The sequence below is a fragment of the Lynx rufus genome, unplaced genomic scaffold (genome assembly GCF_022079265.1).
Source record: "Lynx rufus isolate CCGP_SWC_20201006 ecotype Redwood Valley unplaced genomic scaffold, mLynRuf1.p SCAF_4, whole genome shotgun sequence".
Taxonomy (NCBI): domain Eukaryota; kingdom Metazoa; phylum Chordata; class Mammalia; order Carnivora; family Felidae; genus Lynx; species Lynx rufus.
In genome coordinates, this window is record NW_025814856.1 from 126,095,848 (window position 1) to 126,111,643 (window position 15,796).

At 42.1% G+C, this 15,796-nt stretch overlaps 1 protein-coding gene and 1 non-coding gene across 3 annotated transcripts in view; both read left to right on the forward strand.

Annotated features, from left to right (window-relative positions):
* Nucleotides 1–15,796, forward strand: part of NPSR1 (neuropeptide S receptor 1) — a 151,890-nt gene that overhangs the window by 109,181 nt on the left and 26,913 nt on the right. For both annotated transcript variants that reach the window (XM_047097299.1, XM_047097300.1), the window contains 2 exons: nucleotides 2,937–3,138; nucleotides 15,059–15,135. In XM_047097299.1, the coding sequence (XP_046953255.1) occupies nucleotides 2,937–3,138; nucleotides 15,059–15,135 (279 nt within the window). The remainder of the gene's footprint in view (nucleotides 1–2,936; nucleotides 3,139–15,058; nucleotides 15,136–15,796) is intronic.
* LOC124525200 (U6 spliceosomal RNA) lies at nucleotides 12,190–12,296 on the forward strand. Its single transcript, XR_006965423.1, has one exon. It is a non-coding gene; the product is annotated as a U6 spliceosomal RNA (small nuclear RNA).

Below are 15,796 nucleotides of genomic sequence, written 5' to 3' on the forward strand. Positions count from 1 at the left end.
CCCTGAGGGGCAGAGCTAAGGGTTTACGTGACTGAACAAAGAGAAGACAACAGAAAGCAATTCCCCACCAGGCAGCACACCTTTGTGGAGAACAGGAGCAGGTGGAAGCCACACAGAGTCACATGTGGCTTTGCAGCCACAAGGCAATGACAACTAAAGCAAAGGAAGGAGAGGGGAAGGGGAGGCCACATTTTACTGATTTTTTTTAATGCTTTTTACTAAAGTGGTAGTTTCCTTAGCCAGCCACTCCAGAGAAGTTGACATTTCAAGGCCCGTTAGGATAAATAAATATAAGAACAATTAGGAAAACATCTGTTAATAATGAAGAGAAATATGTCATGCCAGATATTAAAACATAATATAAAAGTTTGATAATTTTAAAAAACATGATACTGAAACCAGAATAATGTATGGAAAGCATATGGAATAATGTCAATTAGAAAAGAATGAATTACTCAGTATATGGTGTTATTGTAGTTGTCTAGCCACTTAAAAAATATTAGACTGCTATCTGCCACAGCTAATTATAAAGTAAATGCCAGTTGGATTGAAAAAAGTAAAAATTTTAAACTTGAAAGGGGATGAGTATGAGTAAAACTTTTTTTTTTAGTCTTGGTGAGAGAAAGATCTTCCTAGGAATAACACCCAAGGCAGGAACAATAAGGGAAATAAATGTTGTTTTCACTACATCAGAACTTTAAAACTATTTATACAAATAATAAATATTGTACACATGCTTAAGAAGCAAAATGACAAGTGAGAAAATATTTGTATACAACAGACAAAGGGGTAATATCGTTTTTGTAAAGAACTGTGGCAAGGATAGAAGAACATACCAATAGAAAAAGTGGGCGAAGAACATGAACAAATTATTAAGAAACAAAGAAAAATGAGCAGACCATATATAGAAATACTCTTTTGGACCACTAACTAAACAATTGCAAGAATTAAACATTTGGATATGAAATCTTACCAATGAGGTAACAAGAGTTAGAGGGGGAATCTTCTCCGGGTTGGGAGGGTATAACAAGATAGTCGTGTCTGTAGACTTCTGGCGGGAACCATAAGTTGTAGACACTTCTGGGAGAAATTTAATAATATTTGCCAAAATCTGTTTCTAAGAGTTTATCCTAAGGCAATAGCAGTACAAAGAGATACATATAAATTATTTGTAATAAAAATAATCAGAAACAATTTAAATACGTAATAAGAGGCTATGGATAAAATTGCAGTTTAGTGTAACCAGTTGGGGGGGGGGAATGTATCAGTGCTTTTCAAATTATATTTCACACACTGGGCCCTGAGGGCTCATTTTGTAGACCTGCTCCAAGATAGGCCTGGAAGCTTCTGGCTGTCACCTAGCCTCAACCTGAGCTACCCAGGCATCCTGCACTGGGCCCAGGATAAAATTAACATTTGATGAAAGGCTTTCACTGCCTGAAAAACTCTGAATGCCGCTTGTGTAGATGTAGACATGAAAAGATGTCATAAAATTTTTTGACAAAAGATTTTCTTGACATGATAAGATGGTCATAAAATTTTTTCCAGGGAAAAAAATTAGGTTGAAAATCAGCATATATATTATGTTCTCATTTTTATATGTGTAATCTATTGTATTATATATGAATGCACTATCAAAATTTAGTCTGGCTATTTCTGGGTGGTGCCACCAAGGACTTTTTTTTCTTCTCTTTGCTTCTATTTCTCTGCTAGTATGTCTGTAATTATCATATGTAACTTCCATTGTTAAAAACAAAGAAGGTAGAGGCTTCTACCTTTTATGATGTATAAAAGGTAGAGGCTAAGACAGAAGTACAGAATTGGACAAGAGCACTTTGAACAAGAAGCTGCCTTCCTATGGGTAGGAGACACAGGCAACTTTGAAGATAACAGAGGATGGCCTACCTAATACCCAGACTGCATTTCATCTGTTCTGTCCCTGAGTGTTAAGCCCCAAACAGTCACTCTTTATAGCAGATGGGCTCCGCTGATCAGAAGGTCAACAGTCTTACCACTGCTGTGTGTTTGCTGGTGACACATCTGACTGGGGACTTCCCGGTACAGCCCAGCACCTGTATGAGAAAAGTAATTCCAAGCATGTGCCCTGGGTGGACTCTGGGGACACATTTTTAGTACCTTGGTGGAATTAATTCTAAAGCATGGTTTCCTATTCTTTGAATCTGATTACTTCCTTGCCCATTCCTTTCACAAGTGAATACATTGTTAGCCCGTCAAGTGGAAACTGAGTGGGACCCAGGAGCTGCAGATCACTCTTAAAAGTCCAGGCTCTAGGACCTACAGAAGATAAAATTTGAATTTTAACCAGTGAAAGAACAAGAGCATGCAGGAACAGTTACTAATGCTGTCGAGGTCTGCAGAAACCCAGCAGGGATCACATTCCTCTGATCAAGAGGAAAAGCCTTCCAGCCATCTCACTTGCTCTCTCAATCCCATCCTGCTCTGTGCTTATTTCCTCACCAAATTCCCATGGCTTTTTATACCCAGAACAACTTTCCTCTATTCCTCCAGGAACCAACTCCCTTACATTGTCAACCACATCACAGTAGGTTCCCTCCACCCTCTGCCTCCTGAGATCCCTGGTCCTCCTAACATCTCTGAAAAGGATGCTTCTCAGCCTTCCTTCTGAGAACATCAAGGCGTGGGGGTGGTGTTGACATTTTCCTACCTCCCTGAATCACTTCTAGCTCCCTTCTCCTCCATTACTGCATGTGCACTGGTCTGTTCCTTTGATGCTCATGTTACCATGATTGCCTTCTACAATGTTCCCTCTGTCTGACCACACAGCCATGCTCCTCACCCAGTGAAGATGTCAGACACTATTCTCAGTCTCTTTCTCACCTTTCATACTGTCCTCATCTTGGGTGATTTTGATCTCTACATGAACAAACCATCCAACTTCTCTTTCCTTTGAGCAGAAAAGCAAGCCAAGGTCCTCATCATGATTGCCTGGACCCTCTCTTTCCTCTTCTCCATTCCCACCCTGATCATATTTGGAAAAAGGAAACTCTCTAATGGTGAAGTGCAGTGCTGGGCACTGTGGCCTGACGACTCCTACTGGACCCCATACATGACCATCGTGGCCTTCCTGGTGTATTTCATCCCTCTGACAATCATCAGGTAAGGGGCCAGCAGTCCAGACCCATGGATTTCCTGGTTCGCCAATTCCTGCTCTCCTTCCCTACAGGTCTTTCATTGTTCCTGGAGTCCTTGAGGGAAGTGGCCAGACCACAAGATTTCATCTAAACTTACTGTTTATCAAGCCCAACTTCTCCAAAGTAGAGTGAAAGAAGGGAACTAATATTTTCTGAGTATGTACTATGGGGCAGGCATTGTGCTAAGTGGTTAACAATTGTCCCATTAACCACATTACAACTCTATGAAAGAACTACTGTTGTCTGCATTTTATGTGTGGTAAAACTCAGGCTCAGAGAGGTCAACTTGCCCAACATGGCACAGGATTTAAACATGGGTTTTTCTGATTTCATGCCTGTTCTTTCTCCTATAGCATGTAGTCTTTCAAATATAAGACATAGTGCCAGTTTCAGAGACCTTATAATTGGAAAGATAGGCAAACTTGAAACAAAACTGAGCAAAAAAGGAAAAAAGGCAATATACACAAAAACTATGCTAGAAAGTGTGGGCAATGAGGTCACTTAATGGCAGGGAACACTTGTTGGAAGCCACCGTTGAAGGAGAGAGGAAAGCAGGCTCCCTGGTGACTGGGGGTTAGAGTAAGTGTGGTGACAGGGAAAGGGAAGGCAGGCGGTGTCAGTAGGGGACGGGAGAAGTTGGCAAAAAGCTCTTTCTGGTGGGGTGAGGCTCGATTATAAAGGGCCTTAACCACCAAACCATAGGTGGTTTGTCCTGCAGCCAATGGTGGCCACTGATGGTCTTTCAGCAGAGAAGACCACAGCCACCTGGAAAGGCAGGGTCTCACTAGTCATATGGCAGGATCGCCTCTGACTACGTGGCTCTGTGTGGGTGGATGAGATGGGATTGAGGGAGACGCTGGCATGTTGAGTGCATATGTGGCCAGGCTGATCCTGTTTTGAGTGTCCTCAAGCTTATCATGGCGCGTCCCATAATTTCTCCTGGTTGAAGGAAGATGAGCCTTTGGTTTCGGATCATATAAATAATGATGCAATGAAAATCTTTGTATTTAAATTTATTCATGAGTCCCTGATTATTCCTTCAGAACCCATTCTAGTGGAATTCTTAGATCAAAGATGATGCTCATTTTAAGACTTTAGATGCATATTCATAAGCTGCCCTATAGAAAAGATGTATTCCTGCCAACAGCAAAAAAGAGCTCTGATTCTTCTTCCCCTGACCCAATGGAAGATGACATCACTTCTTTATTAAATCTTTGTCAAACATAGAGGTTATGAAAAAGTGTCTTACCGGGGCACCTGGGTGGCTCAGTCAGTTAAGTGTCTACCTTCGGCTCAGGCCATGATCTCACAGCTCATGAGTTCGAGCCCTGAGTCGGGCTCTCTGCTGACAGCTCAGAGCCTGGAGCCTGCTTCAGATTCTGTGTCTCCCCCTCTCTCTACCCCTCCCCTGCTCATGCTCTGTGTCTGTCTCTCAATAATAAATAAATGTTAAATAAAAAAAAAGAAAAAGTATTTTACCATTTTAATATGCATTTCTTTGATTATTAATTAAGTGTATTAAGTATTTTTCAAGTGTTTTCTGACATTATGGGAATCACGTATTCTTGCTCTTTGCTCATCTTCAGTCTCATAAAATCCCAAAGCTGGAAAAATGTTATCCATCACATAGTCCAGCCCCTGAATTTTTCATAAAAGCAGGCTTAAAAGAAGCAAAATGATTCACCCAGCATCAGAGGTGGAGCTGGGCAGGACAGTGATCCCATAGCCAGCCCAGCAGCCTTGCTGAGGTTGGAGATTGCCCAGTCATCTCTGCTGAACTGACAAATTGACGTCTACGTTATTTCAACGTACTGCCTCCTTTCTACCAAGTTGAACTTGGGAGGAATCCTGAAGGAAAGATGAAGGGTATTTAGACAACCAACCAAAGGTAAGTCATAGCATCGTTGGAAAGGGGCACATGGAAGAGGAGGGCGACTAGTCGCAGGGGTGAGCATTTGGGAGTAAGCGGCTTCCGCCGTCTGTCACACAACTGACACATCGATTTCGGTGGCAGTGTATGTCCTTGTTCTCTCCTGATTGATTTCCCATCAGTTTGCGAAATCAGTCAAAACCCCTGCTCAGCAGGGTGAATACAGTATGTGAACCACATGGCTCCCACTGTGCTGTCTGGCCAGATCTGTCACACGGCTCTTTCACTGTCCCTAATCTTCCCCCATCAATTCAAGCTGCTTCTTCCCATCAGGACCTCTCAAACTTGCCTACAGCCCAACTTGTATGTTCTTGTAGTGTCCTTGGAAAAAGCTAAGTATAATTTGATGATGAAGGGATGATTTCAAAAGCGAGTTTCCCTCGGCCCTCATCCTTCTCCTTGCTCCCTAGGTGAGGTAGAACGATGGAGATTCAGAGTGACCTCCCTCCAACCCTTGAGCTTCTCTGAAGGGTTTCCTATCTGCTCAGTTAGGAGCTTCACTCTTTCATGGTCAGGCTCCTCCTGTTGGAGAAAGAACTTCTCTCAGGGGGATATGGCTCCACCCCATCAGCTCCTCCTCCCTTCTTTTTTGTTTTGTTTTGTTTTTTAATTTTAGAGAGAGAGAGAGAGAGGGGTAGAGGAGCAGAGAGTGGGGAGGGAGAGAGAATCCTGAGCAGGCCTCACACTGAGCATGGAGTCAGACTGGGGGCTCGATCCCATGACCCAGGGACCATGACCTGAGTGGAAATCAAGAGTCCAGTGCTCAACTGACTGAGCCACCCAGGAGCCTCTTCTCCTCCCTTGACACAAGACCAGGCCTAAATGGAATCTCGTGAGGAATTTATTTATTTATTGTTTTCCAGCTAGCTCCTCGGATAACTTGTAACAATTTCATATCTCTCAGAGCTAAAGTTCACCGTTGTTGTTTTTAGTTTTCCTTCTTAACCACACTGTGAATCCTTGCGTTTGATTCTTTTGCTTATAGTTCTTTTAGGTAAAGTTGAACTTTCAATTCCAAGCTTAAGTAGACAAAAGAAACAACTCAAATAAGATGTTCATTCACTTTATGAACCATGCCTCATGCTTCATTGTTCTTCAGGCATGATACACACGTACATATATATACATATACATACATACATACATACATATATCCTTACCAAATTGAGAGGCAAAAAATACATATGTCATTGTTTTAACTTGTATTTTTTTCATTACGGATGAGATTTTAAAAATTTAATATGTACATTATCATTTTTTCTTTTTTAAGTAAATTACATATTTTATTCTTTTACCCATTTTTTTCTCAATTTTATTTTGTTTTCTCTCTTCTCTATTTTCAAAGATATTCTTTAAGTAATGAGCTTTTCATGTTTTCAATCATTGAGGATATTTCCCTAGTTTGTCATTTGCCTTTTCATTTTGAATATAGTTTTATTTTGCTTTTGGTTGATATGACTGACATAATTATGAAAGGGGAGACAGCATGAATTAAAAAAATCAGAAATGAGAAAGTCTTGGGTGCCTGGGTGGTTCAGTCAGTTAAGCGTCCGACTTCAGCTCAGGTCATGACCTCGCGGTGAGTTCGAGCCCCGTGTCCAGCTCTGTGCTGACCGCTCAGAGCCTGGAGCCTGCTTCAGATTCTGTGTCTCCCTCTCTCTCTGCCCCTCCCCTGCTCATGCTCTGTCTCTCTCTGTCTCAAAAATAAATAAAAACATTAAAAATAAATAAATAAAAAATAAATAAAAAATAAAGAAATGAAAAAGTCAAATGAATAAATTTAAAAAGTTAAAAGAATCGTAGGAAAGCATATGCAAAACTTTGTATAAATGCAGGAGAAAATATGAATGAAATGTATATGGCTTCTCTCTAATACACCCACGTCTCACACTGTCGTGTATGCACATTTACTCATGCTTTTCTTTACATTGTTGCCTTCCATTTCTTTCTTAGGAAACTGCCTCTTCCACATACTTATTTCTACTTTGATTTAACTTTAAAACATTAAAAAAAAATTTTTTTTAACATTTATTTATTTTTGAGACAGAGACAGAGCATGAACAGGGGAGGGTCAGAGAGAGGGAGACACAGAATCTGAAACAGGCTCCAGGCTCTGAGCTGTCAGCACAGAGCCCGACGCGGGGCTTGAACTCATGGACCGCAAGATCATGACCTGAGCCGAAGTCAGCCGCTTAACCGACTGAGCCACCCAGGTGCCCCAAAACATTTTTTTTAATGTTTTATTTATTTTTGAGACAGAGAGAGACACAGCATTAGTGGGGGAGGAGGAGTGAGGGGGGGAGACACAGAATCCAAAGCAGGCTCCAGGCTCTGAGCTGTCAGCACAGAGCCCGATACGGGGCTTGAACTCATGGCCCATGAGACCATGACCTGAGCCGAAGTCAGATGCTTAACTGACTGAGCCACCCAGACACCCCGATTTAACTTTTTAATGATTTATTATTTTAGTTATTTGAAAATAATTTCTGTGTTGGGAGTACATTAAAAATGTCACTTTAAAAAAACATATTTGATTTGATTTGACAATTGCCCCAATAGCATTTAGTTTTGATGTTACATATGAATTAGAGATCTAACTTGAATTTGTTTTTTTTAATGTTGGTCATTTGTCCCCACACCTTTCACTGAATAATCTATCTTTTCTCCATGGTATGAAACAGCAATTCTATCATATGCATGTTTATATTATAAATACTCCCATTGTTTCTGGGCTTGTTAGTCTCTTCAGTTTGTTTTTATCTTCTTTTTTCTTTATCTTGAGAGATATTCTTTATACAATAACCTTTTTCTTTTTTTACGAGTTGCAAATATGTCCCTAGTTTGTCATTTGCTTCTTCATTTTAAATATGGTTTTATTTTCAGTTCATCGTAATTGCCATAATTAGGAAAGGAGAGAACATAGAAATAAGTAGGTTAGGTGCTTTTTTGCCGCTAATTCCACATTGTTTTAATTATTATAGCGTTATATACATTTAATATCTGTTAGGACAAGATGGCTTGTCTTTCTCAAAGGTCCCCTGGCTATTTCAAGGGAGTTACTGATGTTCTTCCCTTCACGCACTTCTCCAGCCAGAACAAACAGGGACGTCCCTCACTCCTCTCATGCCTGTGCCTTTGTGCACATCATTCCTTGTGCCTAAGCACTCCTCCACACTCACCCTGCCTTGCTTCTGGAAACTCACTTCACATTCTTCATTTGTCCCTCCACACACCAACTCCACACAGAGCTGCTGCTGCCAGTCCTGGGCCAAATAGTGCCTCAGCTGTTCACCCAGAGCCTCCAACCTCAGCTCGTCCCTGTCGCCATAAAGGCTTCATGGTAGTGTAATCACCTGCTTGTGCGGCTGTATCTCTTGAATATAGAACTTTGTCTCTTAATTTCTGGATTCCAAATCCAGCACACCATAAAGGCCAATGGACAAACTGCCCCAATCACAGGACAGGACAGAGATGCTGTGTCACTCTCTCTGTCTCTTACACACACACACACACACACACACACACACACACACACACATACCTATCATGGAAATTTCTGGCTACTTAGTACCTAGATCAGTTTCTGGCATATGGCAGATCCTTCATTAATATTTGTGAAAGGAAAGAAGGAAGGGAGAAAGGAAAGGGAGAGAGGATGAAAGGCAGAGACGGGGGGCGGGGGGAGTGGTAAGAAGAGAAGAAGGAGTTATATTGCCTGTGGCAAACTTTCAGGAGAGCTGTGTATGAATAAAGATTTAGCTGCTCTGCCATTAATTAAATCAAGCCTCCCAGGACTTGAAATCACAGTGACTGACAATAAAGGCAATACAATGTTTTTCTGGGTCAACACAACTCCTGTTATTTTAAAATTTACTTGACATAACTGTCTAACTGTTGCTGGGAAGGTTATTAGCCCCGGTGTAATTGCTTTAGTTTAGCTGTGGTTATTTTCTTGTGACTTAATTGATGTCTCATTTTTCTATCATTTTTATCTCTGTGACATAAAGATAGAGGCATAAAAGATCCATGGCCAACGATTGCAAAGTAATAAGTGGAAAAAAGCACATTTGTCATAGAGCACTGATTCGTGTTACATGAAAAAAAAATCCATTTATTTTGCTTGGGGAATGGAGTTCAGACTGTGGGAAAGCCCTATGCTAAGGTTGGTACAGCCCAGTAGAGTTCATGGCTATGGTGGGTAAAAGGACCCAGGGGCTGACCAGCACTGTCCCTGGGCATGAGGTCCAAGGTCAAGGAGAATGACCCATGATATTAGTAAAGGAAGGGATATACTATATGGTGTTACCTGAGGGGTGGCAAGAGTTATACCTTTTGAAAAGGCATTCTTACTAATTTGCTAGGTTAGGGTAGATGTTTGTGATGGGCTTTCCAATATCCATTCCACAATAAGCTGCTCATGGTCGCCTCTCCCCTCAGTATGTGAATGGTTTGGGAATGGCCAGGTGACCAATTGTAGCCAATGAGATGTGAGGGAGTGTTTCTGACAAGCTTTTGGGAAAGATTTCCCCATTCTTAGGGAACAAGCCCAGGAGAGGACAGCTTCTCATCTTTTGGACATTGCTGTCTCTGCATTGACACCTAGAACTGCTGTAGTCTGACTCAGGGAGACACCTACACTGAAAAGAAAAGAGACAGGGATGGAAGGAATGCAGATTTGACCCTCTGAAGTTACAATTGCAGAAGATAAGAAATATTCTAATTTCTTAGAACAATTTGAGTTGGGAGTTTTCTGTAACTTGCTACAAAAAGCATTCTGATACCCAACTGTCCATACTTGCTGGTTCCAGACATCAGTGAATTCATCTGAACTACAGAAGTCACCAGAGTGAACTATTCTGAGAAATCTCAGTTAATTCTGTAGTGCCGAGTGAGTTAATAAAGGCATTCCTTTGACTTTCTCAGTCCAGGAGCCCCTTAAACATGGTGTCAATGGGTTGTGTATATTGGGACTCTCACATTTTTCTTAGTTTCTTAAGTATCATGCTCTTTCTACATTCTCCCCCGCAAAGTTACTTCTGCCTTCATGTCTCCCAGAGCCCAATGACACAGTCCCTGACTCCTTGCCTCTTTCCACACATTAGTTATTTCCAGAAATACATGTAGAGCACCCAACTTCTGCCAGACCCTGGACCAGGCAAAGGGGATACAGAAATGACAAGACATACATCCTGTTTGAATTTAAGAATCTTCTTGTATAACAGAGAAGGCAGCCAATTAAGGAAGGTGTTGTAGCAGTGTGATGAGTGCTATGGTAGGGCAAATAGAGAGCCCCCTTAGGGGATCCACAGCAGAGAGGCTAAGCTCGTCTAGGAATCAAAGAAGTAAATAACTAGAACCATATATAGTATGCGTGACTCAATACAGCCCCGAGAGGAGGCTGTGCACCCTCCTTAACAAGTTTGTTAACAAGTTGGTTAACAGTCCTTGAAGTCAGAGGACCCAGGTTACAGTCCCATTTTCTAGTTGTGTGAACTCAGACAAGTCACTGAATCTCTCAAAACTGAAGTCTGACCCCCAGAACAAGTCAGGGCCCTTATTATATACTCTTGTGTCACCCTACATTTTATCGCCATATGATTTTGCTCCTTTATAATCATATATTACTGTGTCCTCATTTTATTATCGTCTATCTCCACAAATACAATATGAGCTCCATGAGGGGTAGGACTCTGTTTTTTTCCACCGTGGTATCCAGAGTGGCTCAACAGGTGCCTGATACAAAAAAGTGCTCAAATGCATATAGTGGAATGAATTAATTAATGAAGGAGAGAGACACTTTCAACTAAGGAGTATTCTTAAAGCCCCTGCTGGGAGAGGAGAAAAAAAGGCCTATCCAGTGAAGCACCAACTCCCCCTGCCTGTCTTCCCTATGCCTGACCTCCAGCGAGACCTTTAGAGCACAATTCAACACCATCCTCAGGCCCCAAAGGTGAGGCAGAGATGCAGCCTTAGTCCCTGTCTGACTCTGAAGGCGTATGGCTCCAAGATTGCAGTGGACATCCATCAAGTCCCCAGCCTTGTGCTGAGTCCTTCAGGGGTCAGGCACCTGTAGTCTGAATGGGGTGCTCTCATGGTGTCTCAAAGGAAGAGCAAAGGTTTTGTTCTGTTTCCTCAACACTTCTTACACATAATCCAGACTCAGAACTAAGGAACCGGGTTCAGGCATCCTCCTAAGTGTCCTACAAGGTTTTCTCTGGCTTAGGCTTTCACTCTCCTCTCGCCATGAGCTGCCTCTATAAAGGAAATGAAAGAAAATGGGTCTGTGTCCAGATAGTCTTCCATAAAATCAGGAACTCCACCTGCCATTACCGATAAGGGATACTTTCTTCAATCTAGGTGATCTTTCAGTTTTCAGGTTTCTAAGAAGCCTGAAGGAAAGCTGCACTTGTCAAGAGAATGGAAATAGATTGAAGACATGGAAGAAGCTGGACTAAAAGAATGGAGAGGCTATTCTTTAGCTCTCTTTCTACAAATGGGCTATTTATAGGTCTGCTGATCTTTAGGACATGACCACCATAGACAAGAATCAGTGTAACCAGTGTTATACTATCATGGAAGCCCCAAGGAAGAGGGAGCTAATTATCACTGGGGAACAAGCACAGCTCAGAAAGGTTTCATAGCAAAGTGAAATACAGAGAATAGGCTTAAAAATGCATTTCAATGAGAGAGCAAAGCGGATGCTGACAGATGGAAGACACTGGAACTCAGATTCACCCAAAGTCAACTACATGTGAAGCATGGAGTCAGGGTTAGTTTTGTTGGCCTGCCCCTACTGGCTGCTCCCACCACTGATATGGAGAAATGTCATTGAGAGACAGTGGGGTGGAAGGAAGCAGGATGATGATGATAAGGTAAGGAAGGCAGAGGCAGATTGTGGGAGGCTTTGGATGCCCTGCATAAGAGACTGGATACGATCTTGTAGGAATGTGGAGACACTGGAGTGTTTTAAGCCAGAGAATGACTCTGTGTCCCAGAGCTCCACCTTGATGGTGGCATGGACATTCAAGATGGTAGCTGAGTAGAGGCATTGGAAGATCACCATAATCAGGCAAGAGGTCACAAGGGGTGCTCATTTGGGCAGCACACATACTGAAATTAGAATCATACAGAGAAGATTAGTATGGCCCTTGCATGAGTATAATATGAACATTCATGAAGCCTTCTATACTTTTAATGGCTATAGAGATTCACTTAGGGAAGATGATAAATTCTGGAGATGGAGGATGGTGATGGTTATACAATGATGTGAATGTACTTCATGCCACCACACTGTGCACTTAAAAATGGCTAAACTGGTAAATTCTGCTATGTTTATTTTACCACAATAAAAAAAGTTGTCAGGGTACCTGAGTGGTTCAGTTGGTTAAGCATCCAACTCTTGATTTCAGCTGAAGTCATGATCCCAGGGTCATGGGATCAAGCCCTGAGTCGGACTCTATGCTGACAGTGCATAAGTGCAGAACCTGCTTGGGATTCACAGTTTCCCTCTCTCTCTCTCTCTCTCTGTCCCTCCCCTGTGTGTGAGTTTGTTCAGTCTCTGTCTCTCAAAATAAATAAGCATTTTTTTTAAATTGTCAAAGTATAAAAAAAGAGGTTGGAAGGATCTGGATTGATGCTGAGGAGCAGCAAAGGAGAGGAAGGAACAAATCATGGAGACATTTTGAATGGAAAGTCCACAGAACTTGCTGATGAAAGAAATGAGGAGGGAGAAGGAGACAAATATAATTCAGAGATTTCTCTGATGCATGACTGCTCTGCTCTGCTCTGCTCTGAGAAGTGGCCTGATTTGGGTAATAAAGGGACACCCTACTTATTAGGAGCTGTTTTCCACTTGCCTGATTGGTCCTATGTAGACTAGGGGGGGATGACTTAGTCTTAAACCGCTAACACATAAGACCTTCCTTAATTTTCCTTTGTGTATATGGCAGGTGGTCAATGAATATTTGAATTATTAATTGACTTAGCACTGAGGTTGCAATTGTAATACATAATTAATGTTTCACAGTGGTTGTAACCTTTCCTTATATTTCATTTCCTGGGGAAAAAGTCTCCTTGCTATAACAAATGTCCAACTTAGGGTAAAGAATAGACTCACAAGTAATTGTTTTCTCATTTCTTCTTTAAAGTAGACTTACACATTCCAGAAAAATCCCTGGACAGGTAGATGAGAAGGAGTGGGGATGCTCGAAAAAGGTCCCACGCTCACCTGGAGCATTCAGAGGAGTTCAGTGAGCAAGAATAGGAAAAGCAATAAGGAGCAGAAGGTTTTAACACAGTCATTAATTAAGTTATATTGTAAAGATCACTAAAAACAATTAGTGCTTTGTCAGCTACTGCAGACCAGAGCTCCGATTTTGTTTTAACCAGTGATTCTCAGGAGGGAAATTTGTGCAGTTCTAAAATAAAGCAATGCTTGACACCTGGGTGGCTCAGTTGCTTAAGCATCTGACTTCGGCTCAGGTTCAGCTCTCACAGTTCATGAGTTCGAGCCCCGCGTCAGGGTCTGTTCTGACAGCTCAGAGCCTGGAGCCTGTTTCAGATTCTGTGTCTCCCTCTCTCTCTGCCCCTCCCCCACTTGCACTCTGTCTCTCTCTCTCTCTCTCAAAAATAAATAAACATTTAAAAAGATTTAAAAATAAAATGAAATAAAACAAAATGAAGCAATGCTTTGTCCCAAAGTTTTTGTTGAGTTTCTTAATATATTAGAAACAACAAATAACTGATTACAGTATAAATTTTTATATTCATTAAAGGAGACAAAAGATACAAAATTTGCTGATGCTTTTGAGTCACTTACACTTTGCTTTCCTGTTAGGTATTGATTATATCATGCGAAAGTGGATGTGATATTATGTGAAAAATGGAAAAGAAAGAGGGGAAAGAAAAATGGCATTTATTGATTGAGTCTCTGCTAATTTCCAAGCACTGTGCTTGGCATTTTCCACGTGGCAGACATCTTGTTGTGTCCTCACATGGCAGAAGGGGCTAGGGAGCTCTGTGGGGTCTCTTTGATAATACCACTAATCTCATCCATGAAGTCTCCACCCTCATGACCTAATCACTTCCCAAAGGCTCTACCTCCTAATACTATCACTGTGGTCGTTAAAATTTCAACATATAAATTTGGGGGTGGAGATACATTCAGCCTCTATCACTCAGTGTATTGCTTATCTATTGCTGGGTAACAAATTATCATGAACTCAATGACTCAAAACAACATATATATATTAGCTCCAGTGTCTATGGGTCAGGAGTCGGGACATGGCTTAACTGGGCATGTCATCAAGGTGTCTGCCAGGGGCGGGATATCATCAGAGGCTCAACTGGGGAAGGATCTTCTTTCAAGCTCTCATGGGTTCTTGGCAGAATTAATTTTCTGGAGGTGTAGGACTCATGGCAGCAACAGAGAGAGACACTAGCAAGACAGGCACTACGCTTATATGCAATCACAGACATTATCACCTTAGGCCCACTGCACGGATTAGAAGTAAGTCACAGTTCTCACCGCACTCCAGGGGAAGGGATCTCACAAAGGCATGAACACCAGAGACAGGAATCATGGGGCCACATTAAAGAGTGTCTAAGGTCAAGGTCATACAACCAGCAAGTAGCAGTGCTGGTTACAAACATAAATCTTTCTGACTCCAAACCCTGTGTTTGGATTCTAATGTCAGCTATTCTTCAGCTATATCTCTAACCACCTGAGTTATCTTGAGAAACCATTTCACTTCACCAAGTCCTAGCGTCCTCAGTTAAAAAAGAGGTAGCTGTCATCTTCTGGGATTCTATAATCAGCAAGGACAGGGACCAGGCATGGTGTAGAGACCCCTCCCTCCATACCTCACACTCCGGGACCTGAGAGTCCTCCTGTCTCTGTGTCTTCACTGTAGGAACCCACCAGCCATGTTAATATTACCTCTGCTCCTTTCCACAGTGTCATCTATGCCATTGTGATCAGAACCATTTGGATTAAGAGCAAAGCCCATGAGACTGTGATCTCCAACTGCTCCGGTAAGTCTCTAATCAGAATTACCCAACTCTTGGGTAATTTTGCTTCTGCAGTGTTTTTTGTTTGTTTGTTTTGTTTTTTGTTTTTTTCTGGCAAATATGAGCTTGCGCTTTGCCTGAATACAATAAGCCTGCATTATTCTATCAGGATTCAACCAGCAGAGTAGCTCCACCAAAGGCTCTCCCAGTAGGTACTATCTCTTCCAGGTGGCCTCCCTGAAAACTCAAAGAAGGAAGGAAGGGGGGACTTTGGGGGCCATGATCCAAAGCCCCCCCCCCAGTTTCTTAGGCCTGGCAAAAAGGAACACCCTGGAGGACACTGGGGTGAAAAGACAGCTGTCCAAGGAGCACACATTTGGTGAAACATGAGGATAGACATTTCTATCTGACTTAAATTTACAGATGGAGAAAACTGCTGTCTATCCACAGAACAATCCTGGACCCTAAGCTAGGCAAAAAATGGCCAATTTCACCTCAGAATGAGCCTGAGACCACCTGCTACAGCCCTTCCCAGATCCTGCTGCAGTAAACCTTGATGCAGAACACCTCCCCCATGGCAGGCACCGGGACCTGAAAGCCTAGCCTGCCTCCCAAGCAAATATTACTGGACCTGATGGAGACCAACCTGGAGAGAACTCAGTGAACCAAGTTCACTTTGCCAGAA